A 23161-nucleotide genomic window follows, 5' to 3' on the forward strand; every position below is an offset into this window, starting at 1 on the left:
GACTGTCTTATCCCAAAGGTAATTAAGACCCACAAGACTCTCAGAAAGAGGCAGAAACTTGTCCACCTAAGTGCATAAAATAATTTAAATAGAGGATTTTCCCTAAAAAAAATAATTTACACCATAGGCAAGCACAGTATCTGTGGTAGACAAGAATAAATACAGTAAAATATGATGAAACTTCTCTTTGTCCCACTGTTTTCTGCATGGCCCAGAAAACATTCGTTGGCCAGATAGGGAACTCTCAGATCTTTAATATTCCAGAGAGTCAGTTGCCTTCTACTGAAAGTCCCAGTTGCCCCTCACCCCATCCCTTCTTAGTCCAGAATGGCACGCAGATCCCCAATTTGCCTAATTGTCTTCAGAATCTTTCACCTATGTAGATATTTACACTATTACATTAGTTTTGTGTTCCTGTTAATCTGATGTTAATCTGATTATTAGGCTAGCTGAAAAAAGCCAAGTGGAGAAGGGAACTCATTTTCACTTTTTTGATAATTCTAAAATGCTTTATATCTGTTGAGTTCAATAAACTTCAAGTTAATTAGTATTATATAATTTTTCACTTAGACAAGTTAAGACCTGTAAACCATGAGTTCCATTCAGGTTTATGTTTCTTTAAGGCCCTAGAAATTTATACTTTTGAAAGAAAAGTATCTCTTACCTCCTGGAACCTGTTCCATGAAGATTTTAATGAAACCATTTTCACTGAAAGAGCCCAGATACTGGACAATATTTTTGTGCTTCAGATGCTTATGCAATGCTATTTCTTCATGTAGAGGCTGGGAATATCTAAAAGGTTAGTGTCAGTGAGTTATATATCCAAATGTTAATCTATAACTTTAAGTGGTACAAATAATAAAACTGAATTTAAAATAAATTGTGATCATCTAATAAAGACCTTTATTTATCCAAAAGGAATTTTTAAGAAATTGAAGTTGTGGCAAGTCTGAAAGAAAAATGCACCTGGCACTGTTCTAAACATGTTCTACATATTAACTCATTTTTCACAATAACCTAATTGAAAAGATACTAATAATATACCCAATGTACAGATGAAGAAATTAATTCACAGGGAAGATAACTAAATTTTCCAGGGTATCAAAGGTGGTATGTGACACAGCTAACATTTGAACTCAATAAAATGGAAAACTTTCACACAACTACTGTCCATATTACCGTAATTTTCCATTGGCCTCGTGAGATAACAACTATTCATGAGACTTTTATCCTAGAGGTCAAAAATTGCAAATAGCTTTTTGGTGGGAGCAGGACTCAGGTACTACTATAAGGTTGGTGCTCCGGAAACTATTCAGCGTCAGGAATCAAAGTCAGACCTTGAAAAATAATTTATCTGTTTAGTTTAGATGATTCCTTGGTATTTGATTTTCTGAGGAACAATGGTGAATGTGTTTTTCATTTGTTTTTAACTTCTTCTATTTTATTATTTGCATATAGGAAAACTATGGACTTTTGTGTAGTTTTGTAGCCTGCCACTTCCCTATACAAATATATTGTTTCTAGGAGGTTGTTTTTATAGACATCAGAGCTTTCTAAATATAGTATCATGCCATTATGCAAATAGTGAAAAACAGGATTTTTAAAAAATATCTTTTTCTTCTCTTTTGTCATTTGTATATAAAAAACCATGGAATCTTGCATATTAATTTTGTAACCTTCCACTTTATTATATAACTATAGTGTTTCTAGGAGCTTTTATGTAGAGTCCTTAGGATTTTCTAAATATAGTGTCATGTCATCTGCAAACAGTGAGAATCAAAATTTGGAAACAATTCAAGTGCCCAAGAACAGATGACTGTATAAAGAGGTGATAGAGCATATACATAATGGAATACTACTCAGTCATAAGGAAAAATGAAGTCATGCAATTTGCTGATACATGGATGGACCTGGAAAATATCCCGAGTGAAAAGTGAGTCAGAGGGAGAGGGACAAAGACAGAATAATCTCACTCATATGCAGGATATAGACATAGTAGAGGAATAACTAATGTCCCAAGGCAACAGAATCAAAGTGCAGGAGAACTGGTCCTTAGTAAGAGACTCATCACTGTTGGGGTAGAGCAGTGAGGAGGTGGGATAGGTCAGGGAAGAGACACTACAATGATAGGGACGAGGGATCACTCTGGACCAGGTCTATGTTCTGTAAATACCTCATCAGTATGGGGTACCAGAGCTACGGAGTGGTGCTCAGGAGCCATGTGATGGTGGGGGCCAAACTTAGGGCCTCGTATATGCCAGCAATCAGTTCTACCTATTTGAACTAGCTCCCAGCCTGAGGTCCATCAACTTTTCAATGAAAAAATAACTCATTTGTATCTCATCTCCTTGAGTCTCATCTCAAAATCCTGTTACTGTGTCCACCAAGTCTGTTATATTATGTTTTTGGGGAAAAAAAATAAAACCCAATCCTAAGAAAGACTCCACTCTGAAAGATCAGCTTTAAATGAGAATTCAAAATCAAACTCTTGGTATACGTTGCTTCATAAAATTATATAATAAAATTATTTTCCATTTCTGAAATGACAGAATAGTTTTGATTATGTAAAGTATACTATAAAACTCCCTGAACCCATTGAAGCTTTAACATAATTATTAGTTAACTATGGTGGTTTGTCTCAGTAATGATAAACAGAAAATCAAAGTTATTTCCTAACTTTTTTTTTCTGTTGTACAGTGAAAGTTGCAAGTGTTAAAGGTATTTCTAAGACATTAAATATAAATCTGATTCCTAATAACTTGTTTCAGTCCTACATGCAAAAATTGCTTAGACCTTACAGTGACAAATTGATAGAAGCAGAATGAACATTTTTGAATACCCAGAAAAAATATTAGAGTTGGTGAGCATTGACTAGTACTGATTTTATGGATTCATTTCAATAATAAGCTTAAAAATAAATTCAGAGTAATTGTAAACTTACAAAAATTCAAACTCATCTAATAAAGACTTTTATAATCTGTGAAATATTGCTAAGAGAACTGCCAACCAAAAAAAAGCTTGATTTTTCAGATCTTTTATACAATTTTATCTTCAGAACTTCTCTAGGAACAATAAAGGCAGGTATTAAGCAGAATCCATTACTAGAATATCTATTAAGTTAATAATATTATTTTGATAATTACTTGAATGAGATAACATGAAAAAATATCAGTATAGAGTGAATGTTACCAACAAGATACCTTGGCTAATGACTATCAATTATAAAGACATTGGCAAATTATTACCTTTTCCAGGGGGTTTAAAACACTTTAAAAACACTACTGCAAGACTGCTCTTGATATGAAAGATTAAGTTAATGGTAATTACAGGTCCTATTCTACAAATCTAGCAGATTAAGATAACTAAATAATCTAAGGGGATTAATTCAGTCTTTTGACAAATAAAAGGGCTCCTGCCTCCTGAATTCTACTGAAAATAAATCATCAATGCTTAAACATAAGAATCCTGGGAAAATTGCCCTTGTAATCAAATTTGGCGGGAACCTGGCAAGCTCCCCGTGGCGTTTTCATATGCCAAAACCAGTAACAACAATGTGTCTCATTCCTCTGGCCCTGAAAGAGTCCCCGATTTGGCACTGTTGGGAAGGACGAGTAAAGAGAGGCTTCTAGAATCTCAAGGCTAGAATGAATAGAGACATTACTGAGACCGCTCGAGAAAATCGATGATCAACGGGATGATGATAATAATGATAATAATAAAGAATAATGTTGTGCTGGAGAGTACAGGGGTAAGATACTTGGATTGCATGTGGCCAATCTTGGTTCAGTCCAAGGAACCACATATGGTCCCTTAATCTCTGCCAGAAGTGATCCCTGAGCACTGCACAAGAATAAGAGTTGGAGAGATAGCACAGCAAGCAGAGTGTTTGCCTGTGCAGAATAACTGATTTCAACAAACAGTTCAGAGGTGTGTAAATATTAGAGAAGAAAGCATATTTGAGATTAATAACTAATTGGAACAATGAGAATGTACTTTAAAGTCCATAGCCTCCTTCTTACAGCTACCCTGGTTCTCTAATAGAATGCTTTAAGAATGTAAAGGAAATACAGAAAAAACAATTTTGTTGCTATGATTCTCATTACAGATGGTAATGTCAGTGCATGTAAGATCATGTATTTTTACACTCATTCTGCTACCTTTTAACTATCCTTTGCAATACTTGTATTTTTAAAAAGAACATCCAAACCTCTCCAGGGCAAACAGATGGAACTGTCTTTGTGACTTATCTCACAATAACAACATGATAAACTGGAATCTTTTCATATAGGCTATAAGAAGATGACCTACACCTGTTCAAAAGAAGGGCTTGTCACACAAATGTTTTCAAACAATCTACGTAATGACAAAATGGTGTTTACAGAACAGGACTTCTGTTGGTATTGGTGTACTTTTTGTGCAGATAGTGACAATTAAATAAACAAGCTGCAATGGTGATTTTAAAATGCTGCCAAATTCCAAATGCCAAATTCACCTAGTGGCAAGAAGGAAAGGGATGCTGCTAAAAATGAATAAGCTCATGTCTAACAATATGATAGTGACAACCCTTTAAGTCTCATAGTTCTGGACTGTAGAGATAGAACAGGGATTAAAGTACTTGTCTTGCATGTGGAGGACATCAGTTTGATCCCCAGCACTGAATATGGTCGCTGAGCACTCCAAAGAGTGATTCCTAAGCATAGAGCCAGAAGTAAGCCTGGGCCACAGTCAGGTATGGCCTCCAAATCAAAATTAATTGATAAATTTCACATTTCTAAAGTATACTGTGGGTATATGTGTAAAACCTATAAGAATATTATGATAAATTTACATATATAACAATGGGAATTAAGTGAATATCACTATTTTCACAAAAAAATTACAAATGTTTTATGATTTAACCAAGAGGAAACTACAACACCGTCATGGAAAATATAAAATTGGAAACATATGTGTGGCAGCCAGCAACTGCCTTTTGCCTACATAGTATCTGTTCATCCCTCTTTCTATGATTCTGTTTTAATAAATAGAGCATGCCGAGAATCTGTTATATTTTGATGCTTTTCTGGAAGGAAGGTGTGCTCAATTCTGACCAGTGAAAGTGAAGCAGAATTCCATTCAGTGAAAATTTGCATTCCCTTTTCTTTTTTTCTGAATGGAATTTACATATGGAGGCTGAAAGTAAGAGTGATGACTTGTGAAAGTAAGGCACCAAGACGCCAGAAACGGGAACACTTGTTACAAGAAGGGACTGTTTTTTCGGTTTGATGTAGAAAAAGTCTTTCTAAAAGTTTGATATTTGGTGTGAGACCACAGTGATGAAAACGAGAACATCTTTTCTTGATCCTGGGAAGAAGCTGAACAGAGAGAAGCTAGTAGGATAGAAGAAAAGGAGATGAAGAGGCTTGAAAGAGAGGCAGAGAAATACCTGTGGGTTGGGGCTTTAAACTGCGGGTTCTGGTTTTCATTCTGATTAAAGTAAGAATCCACTGGCGGATTTTAAGCAGTAGTGACACGATGTGATTTTTACCTTAAGAAAGGTCTTTGTGGCTTATTTGAGGAAGACTGGAGTTAGAATAAAGGACATAAAGCAGAAACTAGTTATGAGATAGAGTCAGCAGGGAGTCCAGCTAAGAGACCTAAAGATTTAGATTAAAGTTGTAGCAGTGGTGAAAGTAAAGAGTAGAAAGACTGATAATCTACTACAGCAGTTTAGAACATTCAACAGCATAGCTTACCAAGAAGGCAGATGAGGAATGAGAGAAAGAGCAATCAAAATTCTAGGTTTTTAGCCTAATCTTGTACATGATAACCTGGTGGTATCTTTTAAACGTGTAAGTGGTGAGGCTGGGTACAGATGACCCAGGTTACTCATGGAAGTGTCAGTAACCTTTCTTTAAGAGGAGGTAAGCTGATCCTCTTATCTAATCACCAGAGCCAAAGGAAAAATATACTTAGGGCAGTCAACATGTACGTGATGTAGCCCAACATAAAAATTTGGTGAAATATACTATCTATATCCATATCAACATCTAATACATCTAATCTTCACTCTTCCAGAGTGGGAATGCATTACATATAGGAAATGTATATAGTTGATTACAGAAGCACTAGCTTACAGAGCATCACAACAGAAGCCGTGAGGCAGCAAAAACCATGAGACTGAAAGAAGGGAGAATTACTGGTTGGAGAAACAAACACTGGACAGAGCCCGTGAATAGAAACAATGCATAATCCAGTTACCTCAGCTATTCCCTTCCCTAGTAAACTTTCTGATTCCTGAAAATGATGCCATTTCATGCACGGCAAACGCCCTACCCACTGTGCTATCACTCCAGCCCTCCAGCCATCCTACTGAGAGAAAATTAGCTCAGATAACAACTCAGGAGTCAACTTTAAACTCCATATAGCAAAAAAAAAAAAATCAAAAAAGGTTTTTTCTTTTTCTTTTATAGTTTAGATGACACATTTACAATAGTGTTAACATTTATGGTTTGTCTCTAGTTACCACACCTTAATACAACCATGTATAAACAGTTATTCTTGAGGGAAAACTTAGAAAATTTGGAGAATTTCCTCACATATGGACTTTTTAAACCTACTAATATTCACTATGAAGAGCTGATAAAAGGCTCTTGGAGCCAAACCTTACAAAAGTATAAGTATCTTCTACAACTGGCTCTGCAATTTGAAAGGCAATGGCTTGTCCTGTACTACACTTCTATGGATCTAAGAAGAGTTACTAATTTCTGTTTGTTCAACTTTATAGTACTTACAATGGAATAATCACTTCCATGCTCTTTACATGTTATCCTGAAAACAAAATCTTTTAGCTCAAATTATTTATGACTGCCTATCTACCACTGCTGATATAACTTGAACACACAGAGGGCCATCCTCTTTTCTACCCTTAAAATATTTCTTCAGAGATGCTATTCTTCCTCACTATAATCTTGTATGTGAATCCTTGAATGATGGAATAGTTAAACCTCAGAGGAAGGAAATAAGAGGAACCGTCATATAATGAATTGTAAGTGTGTTTAAGATTGAATTTCAGACCAATTCATTAAGCAGAACATCAAAATACTTCCAACAGTACTACTAACAATTAAAATAAAAACTGTGAAGGAATGGGTATTGGAACATTCTATGACTGAAACCCAACCATGATAAACTTTGTAACTGTGTATCTCACAGTGATTCAATTCAAAAATTAAATGAAAAAAAGAGATTAAAAACTGTAGAAAACAACCTTCCCATTCACTAGCCACAATGACTTACCTGCTATCTCTCTCTGGAATCTCTTTAATAGCAATTCTGACTTGATTGCTCAGGTCCCGACCAGCATAGACAATTCCATATGTGCCTTTTCCTAAAACAACTCTGTCACCATTTTCATCATATTCATAGTCATACTGAAAATAAAAAAAATAGGGAGAAAAGATGAAAATATCAGTTACACTCTACAGTTCAAATATTTGATAAAAGCATTTTCCCTGATTTTATCAAATGGTTTTTAACAAGTTAACCAATAAAATGAAGTTCTAAGAAGTCTCTTCAAGAATCCAAAAAGTACTCAACATAAAAAAGCTGTGTGTTCATATTTTCACAACTGTCACAAATATAGTAGAGTTATGTACTTAAATCCATAAAATTGCTTCCCCAGAAGTCTATTATGATTCTGTTACCTACTAACAGTTTTTCATTGGGCCCAGAGAGAGTATGAGTGTGCTCAATGTTGACTATACCTAACTAGACTTCCCCGGCCTCCGCCCCCACCCAGCTTTTGGAATTAGCACTTTTTAAAAATAAAAACCACTGAGAGGTTTTTGCTAAAAACTACATTTTGAAGTTTTAACATCTGATTGTAATAATAAGTTTTACTATACCCCAATCTCCAAAACCAATAAACATTTTCAATTTAAAAGTAAAGCACTGTAGCACTGTCATCCTGTAGTTCATCGATTTGCTCGAGTTAGCACCAGTAATGTTTCCATTGTGAGACTTGTTGTTACTGTTTTTGGCATATCGAATATGCCACGGGTAGCTTGCTAAGCTTTGCCTTGTGGGTGGGATACTCTCAGTAACTTGCTGGGCTCTCCGAGAGGGAAAGAGGAATTGAACCTGGGTCAGCCTCATGCAAGGCAAACACGCTACCCACTGTGCTATTGCTCCAGTCCATTAAAAATAAAAGGGAGAAAAAAATTACCTTGTTGCAGAATGGAAGTGTGCCTAAATCCCAAACTGCTATCAAGTTAGACAAATATGTCAAGTGGGTTCAAATGAAAAAATAAAGAACACATTAGAAAAAAAGTCTTCCTTAGATCTAGAAGCATCAACCAGAAGAATGTACATCTTTTGTCTCAAAATCAAACTATAAAATTTGAGTCCACCAAATGATCAAATCATGTCTTTGTAGAAACCTAGTGTAAAAAAACTACCAAGCAGCAGGAAGGAACATAGAGCAAATCATCTTCTATTGGCTACATTTTACTGGGGAATAAATTTAGCAGTCCATAAAGCTAGATTCATCTCACAGAAAGACTTGAGTTGGCCGTGAAAAAAATTAATTCTGGATCAAGGATGGGGTTTAATAGTAGAGTGTATGTCTCATAAGAGTAAGGCCCACTCTTGATCCACTCCCCTCTACTGCACATATAAAAATTATTTCTAACATTGGAAAGTCAAAAATTAATACTTTCAAGTAACCAACAATCATGGACTTTTTTTTTTTTTGAAGAGGTGGGGGAAGTTGGGTCTGAGGAGGTCTGGGTGCTCTTTTTGGAGATACTTGGCCAACCAGGTGAGGGGTTCAGTGCAGAGGCCCGAGGCTGTGATGTTTTTTAGGCCCTGTCAGGGATTTCTGAGGCCACCCTCGCAATGCTGAGGGTCTCAGAACCAGACTCCATGGGGCTCAAGAGCCTTCAGGGGTGGACTGGTAATGTCTGGGGAATAAGATGGTGCCAGAAATCAAACTGACATCAGCTGCAAGCAAGGTCAAAATCCACTGAGGGACCAGAGGGATAGGATTGGAGGTAAGGCATTTTGCCGTGTACTCAGCCTACCCTTGTTTGAATCTCTGGCACCACATCTAGTTCACTGAGTACTACGAGGAGTAATCTCTAAGCACACAGACAGGAATAGCCCCTGAGAACTGCCAGGTGCAGAATGCCACCCTTCCCAGCCCCCACCAAATACCATGGAGACTGGCTTATTAAAAAGCATACAAGCAAGACTACTGGGAGGTAGAAATAAAAATAAGGGTGTGAGACAGTAAAATATGACCTTGAGAAATTAAGTCCTAACTAGGGAAAAATAAAAATAAATTTTACTCAGTTCACTCGGATACGGCAGAAAACAAAATATGATAAGAAAGATCACAGAATAAAACAAGTAAAAAGGATAAACTACCTACACATGCTAATCATATCATTTTGCAAACTCTCTGTGATGCACCTCCTGATCAGCCACTGCCAAAGAGGATAAAGATGTACATGATGTCATGGATAGTAATTTCCAACAGGTTTCAAAGTTATAGTGAGTGCACTCTGGTTATATTCTGGAAAACTATGCCCAATACCTTGCCAGGGCTGAGTGAATACTGACTTTCCTATCACAGCCCTTTTCTGGTGAAGGAAAAAGGGTACTCTTGACTGTTCATTCCTAGGTAGACTATAATGTCAGAGTTTATTCCTTTTGAGCTGCCTAACACAAAGGTGAAGATTGTCCTAGTCACACCAAGCAGCAGACCAGTTCCTTTGCCCTGACACTAAAACATTATGTCTCAGGGCAAGGGAACAGAAAGCAGGAACCATTTAGCAATATCCTGCAATCTAGAATATAAATCTAGGTTCCAGCAAAAAAACATGACAAATAGTCCAAAATTGCCATCTGTGGGAGCCCAAATATCCCCCACACAATTCCTGTTTTGTGGATTTCTAACAAGTTCTGCCAGAAATGCTGGAAATCTACCAGCCAGGACCCAGTCAAGGCCCATCACCACAACTGCTCATCTTTGCCAGTGTGCCCTACCAAAGGTACCAAAACCTACAGACTGAATCCAGTTCTACCAGCAATTTACCTTTTCATAGGGCTTTGCAAGTTAAGAGCAAAAAAAGCTTTTAATAAATTAATAAAAATAATTCAGAGCATGGTAGGTAAGGTGACTCATTAGTTTCATCAATTTATAAATGATCTGAAATCTTTTCTAGTGAAAATGTCAAAACTGACATACTTAAACATGGCTCTAAACTAGATTCTGTGTTCTTTTGACAATTAATGTTGTAGAGAAGATGAACAAAATGAAAAGCTTACAAAAATGAGTATTAGTTCTATTTCCACACAGCAGCGTTGCAAAAGTACTTGAGGATACTGTCAATATCCAGTGAGTATTCTATAGCGTATTTAAGAAGATATCTAGTATTTTAGACTCTGTTCCTTTTTTTTTTCATACTTATCATATCAAATTGTCACATACGATTAGGTTTATCCTCACTGCCACTTCTTTGGATTAGGACCTCTTTGCTTTTGTTCTGTATCAATTAATTCTGTAAGTTTTTTTTTAATATCAAATTGTCACATGCTGTCAGGTTTATCCTCACTGCCATTTCTTTGGATCAGGACCTCTTTGCTTTTTCTTTTCCTTTGTATCAATTAATTCTGTAAGGCTTTTTTTTTATTGAATCACCGTGAGATAGTTACAAGCTTTCATGTTTGGGTTACCATCATACAATGATCAAACACCCATCCTTCCACCAGTGCACATTCCCCACCATCAATATCCCTGGTATACCCATCCCTTTCCCACCCTCCTCCTGCCTCCATGGTAGACAATATTCCCCATACTCTCTCTCTACTTTTGGGCATTATGGCTTACAACACAGACAATGAGTTCTTAAATGGTCTCCCTGCCCTTTTCTTTCATGGTTTTGCTCCCCATTAATCTAGTGAAGAACTTTCCAAACTACCTGGGGGAACTAGGTTCATAGTCATATCACTACGGTCTCACTGGCATCTCCATTCCTTTCAGTATCAAATCTAAGCTTTGGCACAGCATCAGTGCCCTTCAGGATTTTATCTTTCAGTGTCCAAAAAAGTACCAGTGAATTTCACCAAGATCACTATGCTGTTTTGCACATGCTGTTTTCTACATGCTAGAAAATTCTTAAGACCAACCTCTAAGATGCTTTCCTGAACTTTCTATCTGATCCTCAAAAACTAGCTAAGAATCTGGTTCTGATGTGCTACTAAAGCCATCTCCCCGTCACTTTCACATGCAGTTAACACTCTTCTCTTTATCAGACTTCTCTTGTCCAGGATAAATACAGCTCTCTAAAAGAGTATTCTATACTTAAAGTGTATTATCTTTAGTTTTAGCAGCATCTGGCTTATAATTCTTAGTGATTATTTGCTCAATTAATAAAGCTAGAGAAAATCTCATGAAAAACTTTAAAAAACCAGGTGCTGAAACAAAACATTCAAACTTACTTTTTTGTTGAAAGGAGTTTTGCCACAAGGATATTTACGTATATAGAGTGAAGAATACATAAGCTTTGATAGAGCTGCTAAGCTATATTTTCCCTTACAAATATAAAGCATCAAAAGACAATTCCTGTTTTAAAGTACTATTTACTTGGTATAAGTGTTGAATCCTAATGAAGTAATCATAGTGAAAAATAAGACTTTTCGGGCCCGTGCTCGGCTCCGGCCGGCCGGGTTTTCGGCCCGGGCGCCCATGCCCCTGCAGAGCCGGTGGATGTGGAACAAGCGGGAACCAGAGACAGCTTTAGGAATTGGGGTTCCAGCAAGTGCTTGCACCCATGTATGGAGACTGTGAATTAAGCCTTTGCCCCACGCCGGCTAACGGAGGAAATATGTAATTTCTGGCAGAATTTTCCCAGGACTTTATACAGAAATCCAAAACCAAGACTTAACATTTATAATTGTCATCAATGTGAAAGGGTTCCATTTGAACAGGTCAGACTTGGGGGGGAAACTCCAAATAATAACAGTAAGTTTTTGTTTAAATATTGAAGATTCTTAATGTAACAGCCACCTCTGGACTATGAGCTAAGCAAAAGCCCCACGCTGGCCAACGTGGCGTGGAGTACACCATACTATGAGGCGCAGGAAGGGGGATGAGGGGGAAAAATTAGAAAAAAAAAATGGAAAAGGAAAAAGAAAAAAAAGAGAGAGAGAGTTATGTCAACTATAGTGAGTTTTGTGTTGAATTATGGAATGTAATCAAGGTAAAGAAAAAATGAAGTGAAATTCATTAGTTATACAGTAGGGGGTAGGGGGTGGGGGCGGGGGGTAAACTGGGGTTTCTGGTGGTGGAATTTGGGCACTGGTGAAGGGATGGGTGTTTGAATATTGTATAACTGACATATAAACCTGAGAACTTTGTAACTTTCCACATGGTGATTTAATAAAAATTAAAAAAAAAATCAATAGCAGAACCCATAAAAGAATGGTCAGAAGAGCTGAACAGACTCTTCCTCGTGTGAGAAGAAAGCATACGGGACCAGAGGATTTTGCACAGAGGGCCCACGTTTGATCTCCAGCACCACACATGCTCCCCCAAATACTTCCAAGAGAAACTCCTGAACACAGAGCCAGAAATAATCCTGTTTCAGACCTGATGTGATCAAAACAACAACAACAACAACCACAACAAAACCATACAGATGCCCAAAATAATTATGAAAAATACTTCTTGCCATTTATTATTAATGATATGCAAATAAATTAACAATAAGATAAAAAAAAAGAAAAATAAGACTTTTAATAAAACCAACATAACTTTAAACTATTCTCATACATAATAGCAGTTTGTGACACTGAGTATGGCACTCACTCATGGTACTTATGGCTGCCATCAACTAGAGTAAGGAAGGTATACATCTAACTTGCTAACAGATTTCATGTATTTTCAATACTGACTTAACATCTCATTTATAATGAATGTTCTGTCTTATCAGTCTTTTCAATATATCCTTTCTAAAACACTTTTACGAGTCTATTTTGATTTTCCCTTTTAAATTTTCTTAGTTCTCTTCACTCTTACTAAATTTTACAGTTGTAGGTCTCACCTAATTCAAGTAAACTGTAAAATATATTATCGAAGGGGCAGGAGAGATAATACTGCAGGCAAGGTGCTTGCCTGAGTGCACTCAATCTGGGTTCAATCCCCAGTATACCATATGGTACTCAGAGCATGGTGATGTTTTCTAATAGTTTTAATTAATGCAGGGAAGACAGAATTATTACCATAAGATACTCAAAATGGAAGGTAATGAAATATATCTTACATACCAGAGTTGAAAACTTACCTATGTAAATGAGAGTAGGCTTTAATTATACTGTAGAAAACGATTTTGATTTATTTACATAGATTAAATTCATATAGCATCACAAACTGACTTTTATTGATTTATCTTCTGACAAATGCATTTGCCATTCATTTAATTTTTCTTGGAGTAGGCATTATGAAATAAATTTGTTACATGCTTGCTAAGGAGGCAGTCTGGGGCTAGAGGAAGGGAAACTAGAGACAATGGTGAAGGGAAGGTCACTTTGGTGGTGGGATTGGTGTTAGAACATTGTACGCCTGAAACAACTGTATTATTAATAACTTAGTAAATCACCACAGTGTTTTAATAAGCATAAATAAAAATAGAAATACTGCAGTTAAAGCTGGAAAAAAACCCAAACAAAAAAGCCAATGACCTGGATGCTCCTTTAATGCTTCTTGTAAAATTGGTTTCAAGTCTATGAATTCCCTAAGCTGTTGTCTGTCCCTGAAGCTGTGTACTGTTCCTTCAGATCTGAATGATAATCTAGCTGAATACAGCATTCTTGGTAATGTGTTTATTTCGTTGAGTTTTTATACTACATCCCACTGTTCCCTTTTTCTGACTTGCAAAGTCTCATTTGAGAGATCTACTGTGAATCTTATGAGATTTTTTTTGGAAATTCTATATCGATCTTTTATGCTTTTAATATGCTTTTGCTGTCTTTGGAATTTTTTATTTTGAGTACAATGTGGCTTGGAGTTTTCCTAGTTGGGTCTCTTTTTGATGGCACCCTTCTGGTCTCTTACATCTCAGTGTGTGCAATTCTCAAGTCTAGGAAATTCCTGTGGCAGAGCCTGGGAAGCTACCCATGGTGAAGTCAATATGCCAAAAACAGTAACAATAATGGGTCTCATTCCCCTGACTCTGAAAGAGCCTCCAATGTGGCAGCGTTAGAAAAGACAAGTAAGGAGTGGCTGCTAAAATCTCAGGGCTTGGACGAATGCAGACATTACTGGTGTCCACTCTAGTCAATAGATAAGCAACCGGATGACAGTGACAGTGACAGAATAGCTACTCGATTTTTTTATTGCTCCTTTCTATTCTTACATGTCAGAAATATAAACTGACAAGGTAGTTTAGGAGACTAGTCTAATTGAATTATCTGTGTGGTAGCCAGAAAAATTAGAACAAAGCTGGAGAAGGGCCAAAAGAAGATAGGGCTTGTTAAATGGCAGACACAGAGAAAATGGGATAGTGGTGGGTGGAGTGTTTTTTAACAAATAATAAGTCAGATTATCCTGCTTATACATTTTGCATTCTATCTCTATGGCAATAAGATGGCAAATCAGGTTGTTGCTAAGGGAAACAACTGCATTTTAAAGCAATGATGAAAATGCTTCTAGAATCACCCCTCTATTGTTAGTATCCTACAACAGTCTACACTGGTGCTGAGGAGAGACTGAGTGTAGAATGACAATACTAACAAGACCAAAAAACAAAGTGGTGATTCACTTAGTCTTACACTGTTGTCAGGAAACCCACAGTCAAATCACCACCTTCGTTGAAGCTGAGGCACTTTATCCTAGTACTTCATTACACAAGGTGAAAAGTCACCTCAAAGACCCAAATAGTAGCTGTTAATTTTCAGTGTGGATTGTCTTCTTTATAAATAATGCTAAAAAAATCATTAAAACCCTGTTATAGCCTAAAAAGAATGCTGATAACGCTGTAGGTACAAATGCCTAGCTTGATATATATCTCTTCCCTCAGATCTTAAATCAAATTTACTGTCTCAATAAGCCGCTCCCTGTTTAGTTGTCTCTAAAACTAGTTATTATCAAACACACTATGTGTGTGTGTGCATATGTATATGTATATGTGTGTAGTTTACCTATAGTTCATATTGTTCATCTCTCTCTAGAATGTAAGCTCACTAAGGATAGGCATGTTTTCTTATTCTAAGTATCTGCAACACCTAAAATAGTGCATTGCACAGTAGCTAGTCAATAAATATTTGTTGAATGAAGAAATTAACTTGGACCCACAAATACACATTAAATGAATACACAATGATTTTATGATTTTAAAAATAAGAAAAATCAGAAAAAAGTTGTTTTTTCTTCCTGACTTAAGTCTTGAGAAAATATAACAGCCATAATACCCTCTTTGGCATGTTTAAGACCACTTGTTCCTGGATGATAAATGACATAAAAACCTTGTCAAACAATTACATACTTGGTTCTCATTAACTTCACACAATTTGCTTTTCCTGGAAGTCTATTGAAGACTTAAGATAAACTCAACTATAATGTTGCAGATACCACTTTTAATTTACTCCCACATACAAAAATAACCATAATTTTTCTCCTGTTAATATTCTGCCAATTAATTTGCAAAAAACCCATAACTAACCACGGTATCTGTGTTAGCAGAGAAATAATATTTTTTCCTCCCCAGAGAATGATGGTACTCATATCATACAATGGATTTTTTCTCAGATAAAGCAGTCATGAAGGGTGTTTCATTGAAATCAAATGGCAAAGTAAAATAACCCATGTGCTAGTGATGATTTATAGCTGATTAAAAGGAATGAAAAATTCACTAATCCAAAAAGGAAACAGTGCAGTATTTCATCATTCTATTGACCATCCTCATCACATGAAAATGTTCATTTTATCTTCCTTGTTCCCACTCCACTCCCACAAAGGATAAAGTTTCTCTTTATGTTCACTGGATCAACTGCTATGATTGCCCTGTGTTAGTGTCAATGTCACTTTTTTGGACAAAAAGTGAGGCTAGAGCAATAGTAAAGTGGGTAGGGTACTTGCCTTGCATGCAATTGACCTGGGTTTTATCCCCAGCACCCCATATGGTCCTCCAGGCCTGCCAAGATTGATTCCTGAGCACAGTCAGGAGTAAATCATGGGTATTACAGTGTGTGGACCAATCCCCCCTGCCCAAAGATAAGTACAAATATATAAAAGAAGGACAGAGAGGCTGGGAGATAACACAAGTGGTGCATCTCATGGGCAAGACATTGAGTTCCATTAATACTAGATGGCTGACCACACACACACACACACACAGACACACACAGGAAGGAAAGAGAGTAAAAAGGAAAGAGGAATGAAGAAGGGAAGGGTGGGGGGAAGATATGTTTAGGAGAGGAGTGAAAAAAGGCAACATATTTCATATTGAGCAAAAATTGACCATAGTAATTTGATCTTTTTTTAAAGAAAATAAAAGATGAAAATAAAATGGACTGGTAATGGTTTGGACTCAGCTTGATTGTGGTATTCATGATTTTAATGATTCTGCATAGACTTCACAGTCTCCAAGCCAATCAAACGCCAACATTTATGCATTCTGTCCCTCTAATTCATTATCTGCTCGTTTCTCCCCAGTTTAAGATATATCTCAACAAGTATGCTTTGTCACTTTACAGCTTCAACTCCCACAAAATCTGATTGCCTTTCTTTTGCTTGGACAGCTGGCATGATGTGAGACTATGTAAGGGGAACAGAGCCAAAGTCCTGTTTTGGAATTTTAACTATCTGGCATAGGCTACAGTAAACCCTAAAGGCAGGAGGAGCTTAGCTGCAGAGAAAATAAAAAATAGTTTGACACTGTTTGACTACAAGGTAGGTGGAAAAGAGTATCAGCAGAAGGTTAAAAAGTGGTATGGGTGCCCTATGGACCAACTCAGTGGCTTACACTGGCAGCCTTTCAAGTGTAGGATTGCAAGTTCAGTCCCTGGTGCCATACACCCAGCCCATCCTGGCAGCTTTGCTATGACTAATAGTACCACAAGCAATTTCCAACCATACCACTGCCAGGTACATATGACCTCTGTAGAGAGTTGAAACTAAACATACCACAACCAGGAAGTGTGACCACAGGTGAGCACGTGTATGAACTACTCCTGTATGAACACTACAACCAGAATGCAGACCCCTAAATAGTATGTGTGCAAACCCTCAGAGAGCACCAAGACTAAGTGTGCAAGCACTGCAGCCTGATGTGCAACCCACAGTGAATACCACAACCCAATGCACTGAAGTCAGGCATGTATTGACCCTAGTAATCGCAATAGCAGCATCAACAACAATAAAGGGACAGCAGGGAATGGAGGAATAAAAACATAAATGCTGCATGCTACAGAAAGCCGTTACAATAGAGCATTGAGGGATTTTCATTAGGGGAGACACTGGATTTAATCTGCGTGAGAGATCTCTCCAATGATGACAGCAAGTGTAATAACCACAAGAGAAGGAGACCAGGGCATGTGAGAAGTAATAAAGACTTGAGGATGGGAAGTACCAAAGAATGAAATGAAGGGGCCAGATAAAGACAATGTAAGGAATTAGGATGACTCCCTGGAAGTGCTCTAGGAACCATGGAGAGCCTTCTGTATGTAAAACGTGCTTGGTCCAGCTCTCTGAGCAGTTATAAAATTGCTGGAAAAGTAAAAAAAAAGAACCCAAGGCTCCTTATCCAGGCTCAGAACCTCTTCAGAGGCAGGTTTAATCATATGTGGGTGGGCTGGGTGGGTGGGGTGCTGACCACCACTCAATGGGGTCAAATCCCTTGAAATTACCCTGCTTCAAAGAAACTTCACAATTTAAATAATAAAGATAATGCAATTCCCCTCCTTCTCTTTTTTGAACATTTTATGCAGGTTTTGGTTCTCTTTTCTTTTTGATTTTGGGCCATATTGGATTGTGTTCAGGGCTCACTCCTGGCTCTAGGCTCAGGGATTACTTCTGGAGGTGATCAGGAAATCAAGGGACCATATTAGTGTGCTGGGGATTGAACTGGGGTTGTACTGGATGAAAGGCAAGTGCCTTACCTCCTGTCCTCTCTCCAGCCCCTACAGTCATTGTCATTTATACAACCACAAATATTTGTTATGACAAGAGTTAGTAGATCACACTTTAGATTGACATTAATTATATTGCTATAAATTTGAATCAGGATCGGGATTCAGGAAAGAGAAGAACCACCAAATAAATCTTCAAATATTAAAACAAAGGCTTCCCCCAAACTCTCTTTTTATACTTTAATTCAAATGCTACTTTTCCATGACATAGTGTTTAAGGTGAGAAACAATGCTTTGGACATTTCTAAGAAACTGAAGATTAAATTCTGGTACAGGTCATAGAGGAAACTGCAACCCTCATGAGAATGTCTATCTCAGGCATGTTCTTGGAGCCGGAGCAAACTCTCAAACATTTACTAGTGTTTAGATTTTCAAAAGGCCAGGAATTCTAGGGATTAGCTTCAGATTTGAATCATAAGGAACACAATGACAGTCATGTACTCAATTTTGACACATGGTACCATAAAAGAAGTTAGAAATAATAAAGAATACCTAACCTCTCTATCAGATCAATTTTGTTTTGAACTGAGCCACCTAAACACTTCGGGGATATAGGTATCAACAATTTTAATTCTATCTCTGATTGAGGTACAGATCAGGAAATATGAGTAAAAATATCAATCACAGTACAAAGAAATCTCAAAGGAACTCTATACTGAAAAGAATGGCAAGGAGAAACTATTTTTATGACACTGGCTTAAGTTCAAGTTTGGTTTTGATACTGAAACTATTTAAGGAACTCATTTAAATCAAATACTTAGAATTCAAATTCAGAATGTTAAAAATATCTAAGAAAAGCAATTAAGTATATTACATAGATATTCTAAATTACCCAAAACACATAAGCTAAGGTTCCTTAATAACTCATAATTTAAAGGTACTCTGGCTATGAAGGGTTATTCAATGAGAGGAAACCAGTTAAGGGAGAGCCAAGAGAGATGTCATCATCTTCAAACCCAAGAACAGCACTGAATCCATTCATTAATGTTATGAATGTGATGGAGAGTCAGGGGCTCTCCATCCCAACTCCACCCTTCCACCCTTTTCTCTCTTATTTTCTTATTCTTTGATCCTTGTCTTGTCTACCCTCCCTCTTGCCCCTGTTTTTATTGAATCATTGTGAGATACATTTACAAAGCTGTTCATGATTGGGTTTCAGTCATACAATGTTTCAATACCCATCCCTTCACCTGTGTACATTTCCCACCACCAATGTCCCCAGTTTTCCTGTGTCAACACCCTCCCCCACCCTACCTTTATGGCAGAGACCTCCTTCTCTCTCTCTCTCTCTCTCTCTATCTATCTATCTATCTCTCTAGCTAGCTACCTATCTATCTATTGATCTATCTCTCAGCATCATGGTTTGCAATACAGGTACCGAAAAGTTATATAAATATCATTTTACTGTCTTTCAGCACTCAGTTCTTGTCTAGAGTGATCATTTCCAACTATCATTGCCATAGTGATCCCTTCTCGTACCTAACTACATTCCCCTCACAGCTGTGGCAAGTTCTTCTGGATCTTGTTTCTACTGTCATTGGGTATTGGTCTCATTTTGTGCTTTTTTTTTTTTTTTAATCCTGTAATTGAGTGCAATCAGCAGAGCCCCTGTTTCAGATCAGTTCACTCAGGGCTGGCAATTTTATTGGCTTTTGGGCCACACCTGGTGATGTTCAGGAATTACTCCTGGCTCTGCATTCAGGAATTATTGTCTTTAGCTCTGAGGATCATATGGATGCTGGAGATAGAACCCTGGTGAGCCTCATGCAAGGCAAGTGCCCTATCTGCTGCTTTAATCTCTCCAGCCCCAACGAAATTCCCCTTTTTAAAATTTAAAACACACTTTTATGCTTCTACAAGCCTAATCAGATTCTCCTCTTGAATTTTTTGTAATACTTTCCACTGACTAAATTTCACATTTATAGAATTTATCTACTCCAAGTAAATCTTAAAACATTTTAGCACAGAATCCTTTGCAATTTTAATTTTTAAATTTTACAATCTTGTGGGGACTGGAGCAATAGCACGGCAAGTAGAGCGTTTGCCTTGCATGCGGCCAACCTGGGTTCGATTCCTCCGCCCCTCTCAGAGAGCCTGACAAGCTACCGAGAGTATCCTGCTTGCATGGAGCCTGGCAAGCTACCCATGGCATATTCGAAATGCCAAAAACAGTAACAAGTCTCACAATGGAGACGTCACTGGTGCTCACTTGAGCAAATTGATGAACAATGGGATGATAGTGCTACAGTGCTACAATTTTGTAGAACTCCAAGAAATTGGCTCTATTCACTTAAATATATATATATATATATATATATATATATCTCACCACCTCTATAATAGGTAAACAAAAGAGAGAGAATTACCCCAAATATGAGATAAAAAGAAACATAATGGGAGTCTGTGACATAGTACAGCAGGAGGTGTTTGCCTTGTACATAGTTGACCCAGTTTTGACCCCTGACACCCATTATGGTCCCTCGAGCACTAATAGGAGTGATCCCTGAATACAGGACCAGGAGTCCTGAGCACCACCAGGTGTGGCCCCCAAACGAAAACAAAACACAGCACACACACATACAGACAACAAAAAGATAACAAAAAGGTACATCAAATGGTCAAAATAATTAGAACTGAAGATTTTGTCTACAGAACTGCCTTTATATCTGGGGTGAGGGTGGGAGGGGTCCTTGGGATACTAACAGAGGGAAGCAGGTTCTCTGGCAGTGGGTGTGGTGCTGGAATTATATATACATGAAAAGGACCATTAATAATACTATAAATTCCAGTATCTCAATAAAAATAGTTTAAAAAATGAATGAATTTTTAAAAAGTATTGGCTATTACTCCTATAAATAGTAAGTTGGGGAATAAGATAATAAGCATGAGGTGTAGATCTGTTTCCAAATTAGGCTTATCCTACATTTTTTAGAAAAGCAATAAAAGAGCCTTTAGCTTACCTGGGAATACTAAAGATATAGTAGAACTAGGTAATTTGAATGTAAGTACAAACAGTTAACAATTGGCTGTGATATTTCTATTTCCCCTTAACAGTCCCCCTACTACTTGAATGCTTTATATAAAAATTCTAGTGCAGGAGCTACAGAGATAGCATAGGAGTCAAGATGAATGCCTTGTTTGAATGAGGTTGACTCTTGGTCCAAGCATACAGGGTCCCTCCAAGCCCTCTAAAGCATCTTCAGATGTGGATCTGGAACACCGCTGGGTTGTCCCAGAAAATTCCTGGTCCTGCTGGGCCAAGCAACATTGCATCTTTGGGTTTTTACATTGAAACACACTGGCTTGGTTGGCTGAAAAACACTGGGAGGGGTCCCAAGGACCCCTGATCACCATTTGGGAATACCCCCAAATATTCTAGTATCTATGAGATGACATTTTCAAACTCATTTAATAAGTATGTATAGCAATTAGGCTAGTGCTCTAGTCTTTCATTTTCACTTTAACATTCAAAATAAATGTGTCTTTCAGTATTTCATGGATTCACTATTCTGTCCCAAGTGAAAGACTGGGTCAAGGATGAAGTATAGCATGCCTAGAAGAGGGTCATTCTTCAGACACTGAATATGCTCAAGGGTTATAGTCAGTACTCTCATAGGATTCTCATTGGTCTTTACAGAAGTGGAAGGTGCTTCTTAGTAAAAAAGTCACAGTCCTAAAAAAAGACACAGTCTTTAGAAAAACAGACCCTGCTTTTAAGTAGGTATCCACAGAATGCTATACTCATTAGGCATAAAGACTCAGCTGAGAGGAGCAGCATTTCCAGTGATTGGCATAATCTCCTCTCTCTACTTTGAGGCTTCCATTGTTTCTGATTCTCAGTTTAGCATGCCAATGAGAACCACAAACAGTTCTGGTATTCAGAACTTTTGCTGGATCTTGCTTATATGATTTGCACAAAACTCAGCAGAGACTCGATGTGTCTAAAAGCCTTGTGACCAAGTACTGAGTGAGGGGAGTCAGTACCCTTGCATATAAAGAACAGTACTCACAATCAATACATAAAATATTAAAACCAATAAGAATGTTCTGTTGTTTGTGGTATTTCTCATAGCTCATTTTTTATCAAAAAAAATGTTTGAAGCTTCTTATAACATGAAAGGAAAGCCTATTGTCTCTAAATGAATCCCTGCACCTCAAACATTATATACCTAACAAACTCCCATACTACCTAAATATTGAAAAAAGTTTTTTGTTTCTTTGTTTTTTAAATAAAACAGCCACAGAGAGGGACCCATGAGACAGTCCAGGGTTTAAGGTATTTTCTTTGCATGCAATGATCCTGGTTCAATCAAGCACTGCATATGGTCCCCAAACACCTCCAGGAGTAACCTCTGAGCTCAGAACCAGGAATACCAGTGGGTATAGCCCAAACCACAACCTTTTAAAAAGAAAACAAACCAGACAAACAAACAAACAAAAGACGCATTAAGCCACAGAGAAACTTAGTAAGAGGAACACAAATATAAGTCATTACCTCCAGGGAGTCAGCCTCACAATCCCCTTCTTCTGTGCTTCTTCCCTTTTCTTCAGTTATGGTGTTCACCATATCAAAAAACCTAAAACAGAAGTGAGTATGTAGTCACTCATAATACATATGATATTACATGTAAACAAGTATGCTCTAGAGGGGCTTCAAAGCAAAAAAAAATTAAGTCAAAAGAGTCATGAAAAGCAAGCAGTAAATAATCAGTAAATGTGTAAAAATATAAAAAAAATTCTTTTCAAAGGAAAAGGGCTTGGTAGAAATTTCGAGAAATTTCTGACAATGCCTAACTTAAAGTAAGAGTAACAATATATTACCGAATCAAAACACTCAGGCTAGATGTGGTTGTAGAAATGTTAAGAATATGAACCTAGCTATCAGATCAAGATTGTGTTTATCTGATCTGGGGCAAGCTCCATCTTTGAGTCCCTCTCAATAATAAAATGAGGGAATATATTTATCTATCATATAAATTATTAGAAAGAT

The 23161-nt window shown here is 37.3% G+C and overlaps 1 protein-coding gene across 2 annotated transcripts in view; it reads right to left on the reverse strand.

Moving 5' to 3' along the window:
- Positions 1-23161, reverse strand: part of MAP3K5 (mitogen-activated protein kinase kinase kinase 5) — a 251880-nt gene that overhangs the window by 59683 nt on the left and 169036 nt on the right. For both annotated transcript variants that reach the window (XM_055136320.1, XM_055136321.1), the window contains exons 14-16: positions 22667-22748; positions 7279-7412; positions 665-792 (exon numbers count right to left, since the gene is read on the reverse strand). In XM_055136320.1, coding sequence (XP_054992295.1) covers positions 665-792; positions 7279-7412; positions 22667-22748 — 344 coding nt within the window. The remainder of the gene's footprint in view (positions 1-664; positions 793-7278; positions 7413-22666; positions 22749-23161) is intronic.

This window comes from Sorex araneus, chromosome 4, assembly GCF_027595985.1.
Source record: "Sorex araneus isolate mSorAra2 chromosome 4, mSorAra2.pri, whole genome shotgun sequence".
NCBI classification, from domain to species: domain Eukaryota; kingdom Metazoa; phylum Chordata; class Mammalia; order Eulipotyphla; family Soricidae; genus Sorex; species Sorex araneus.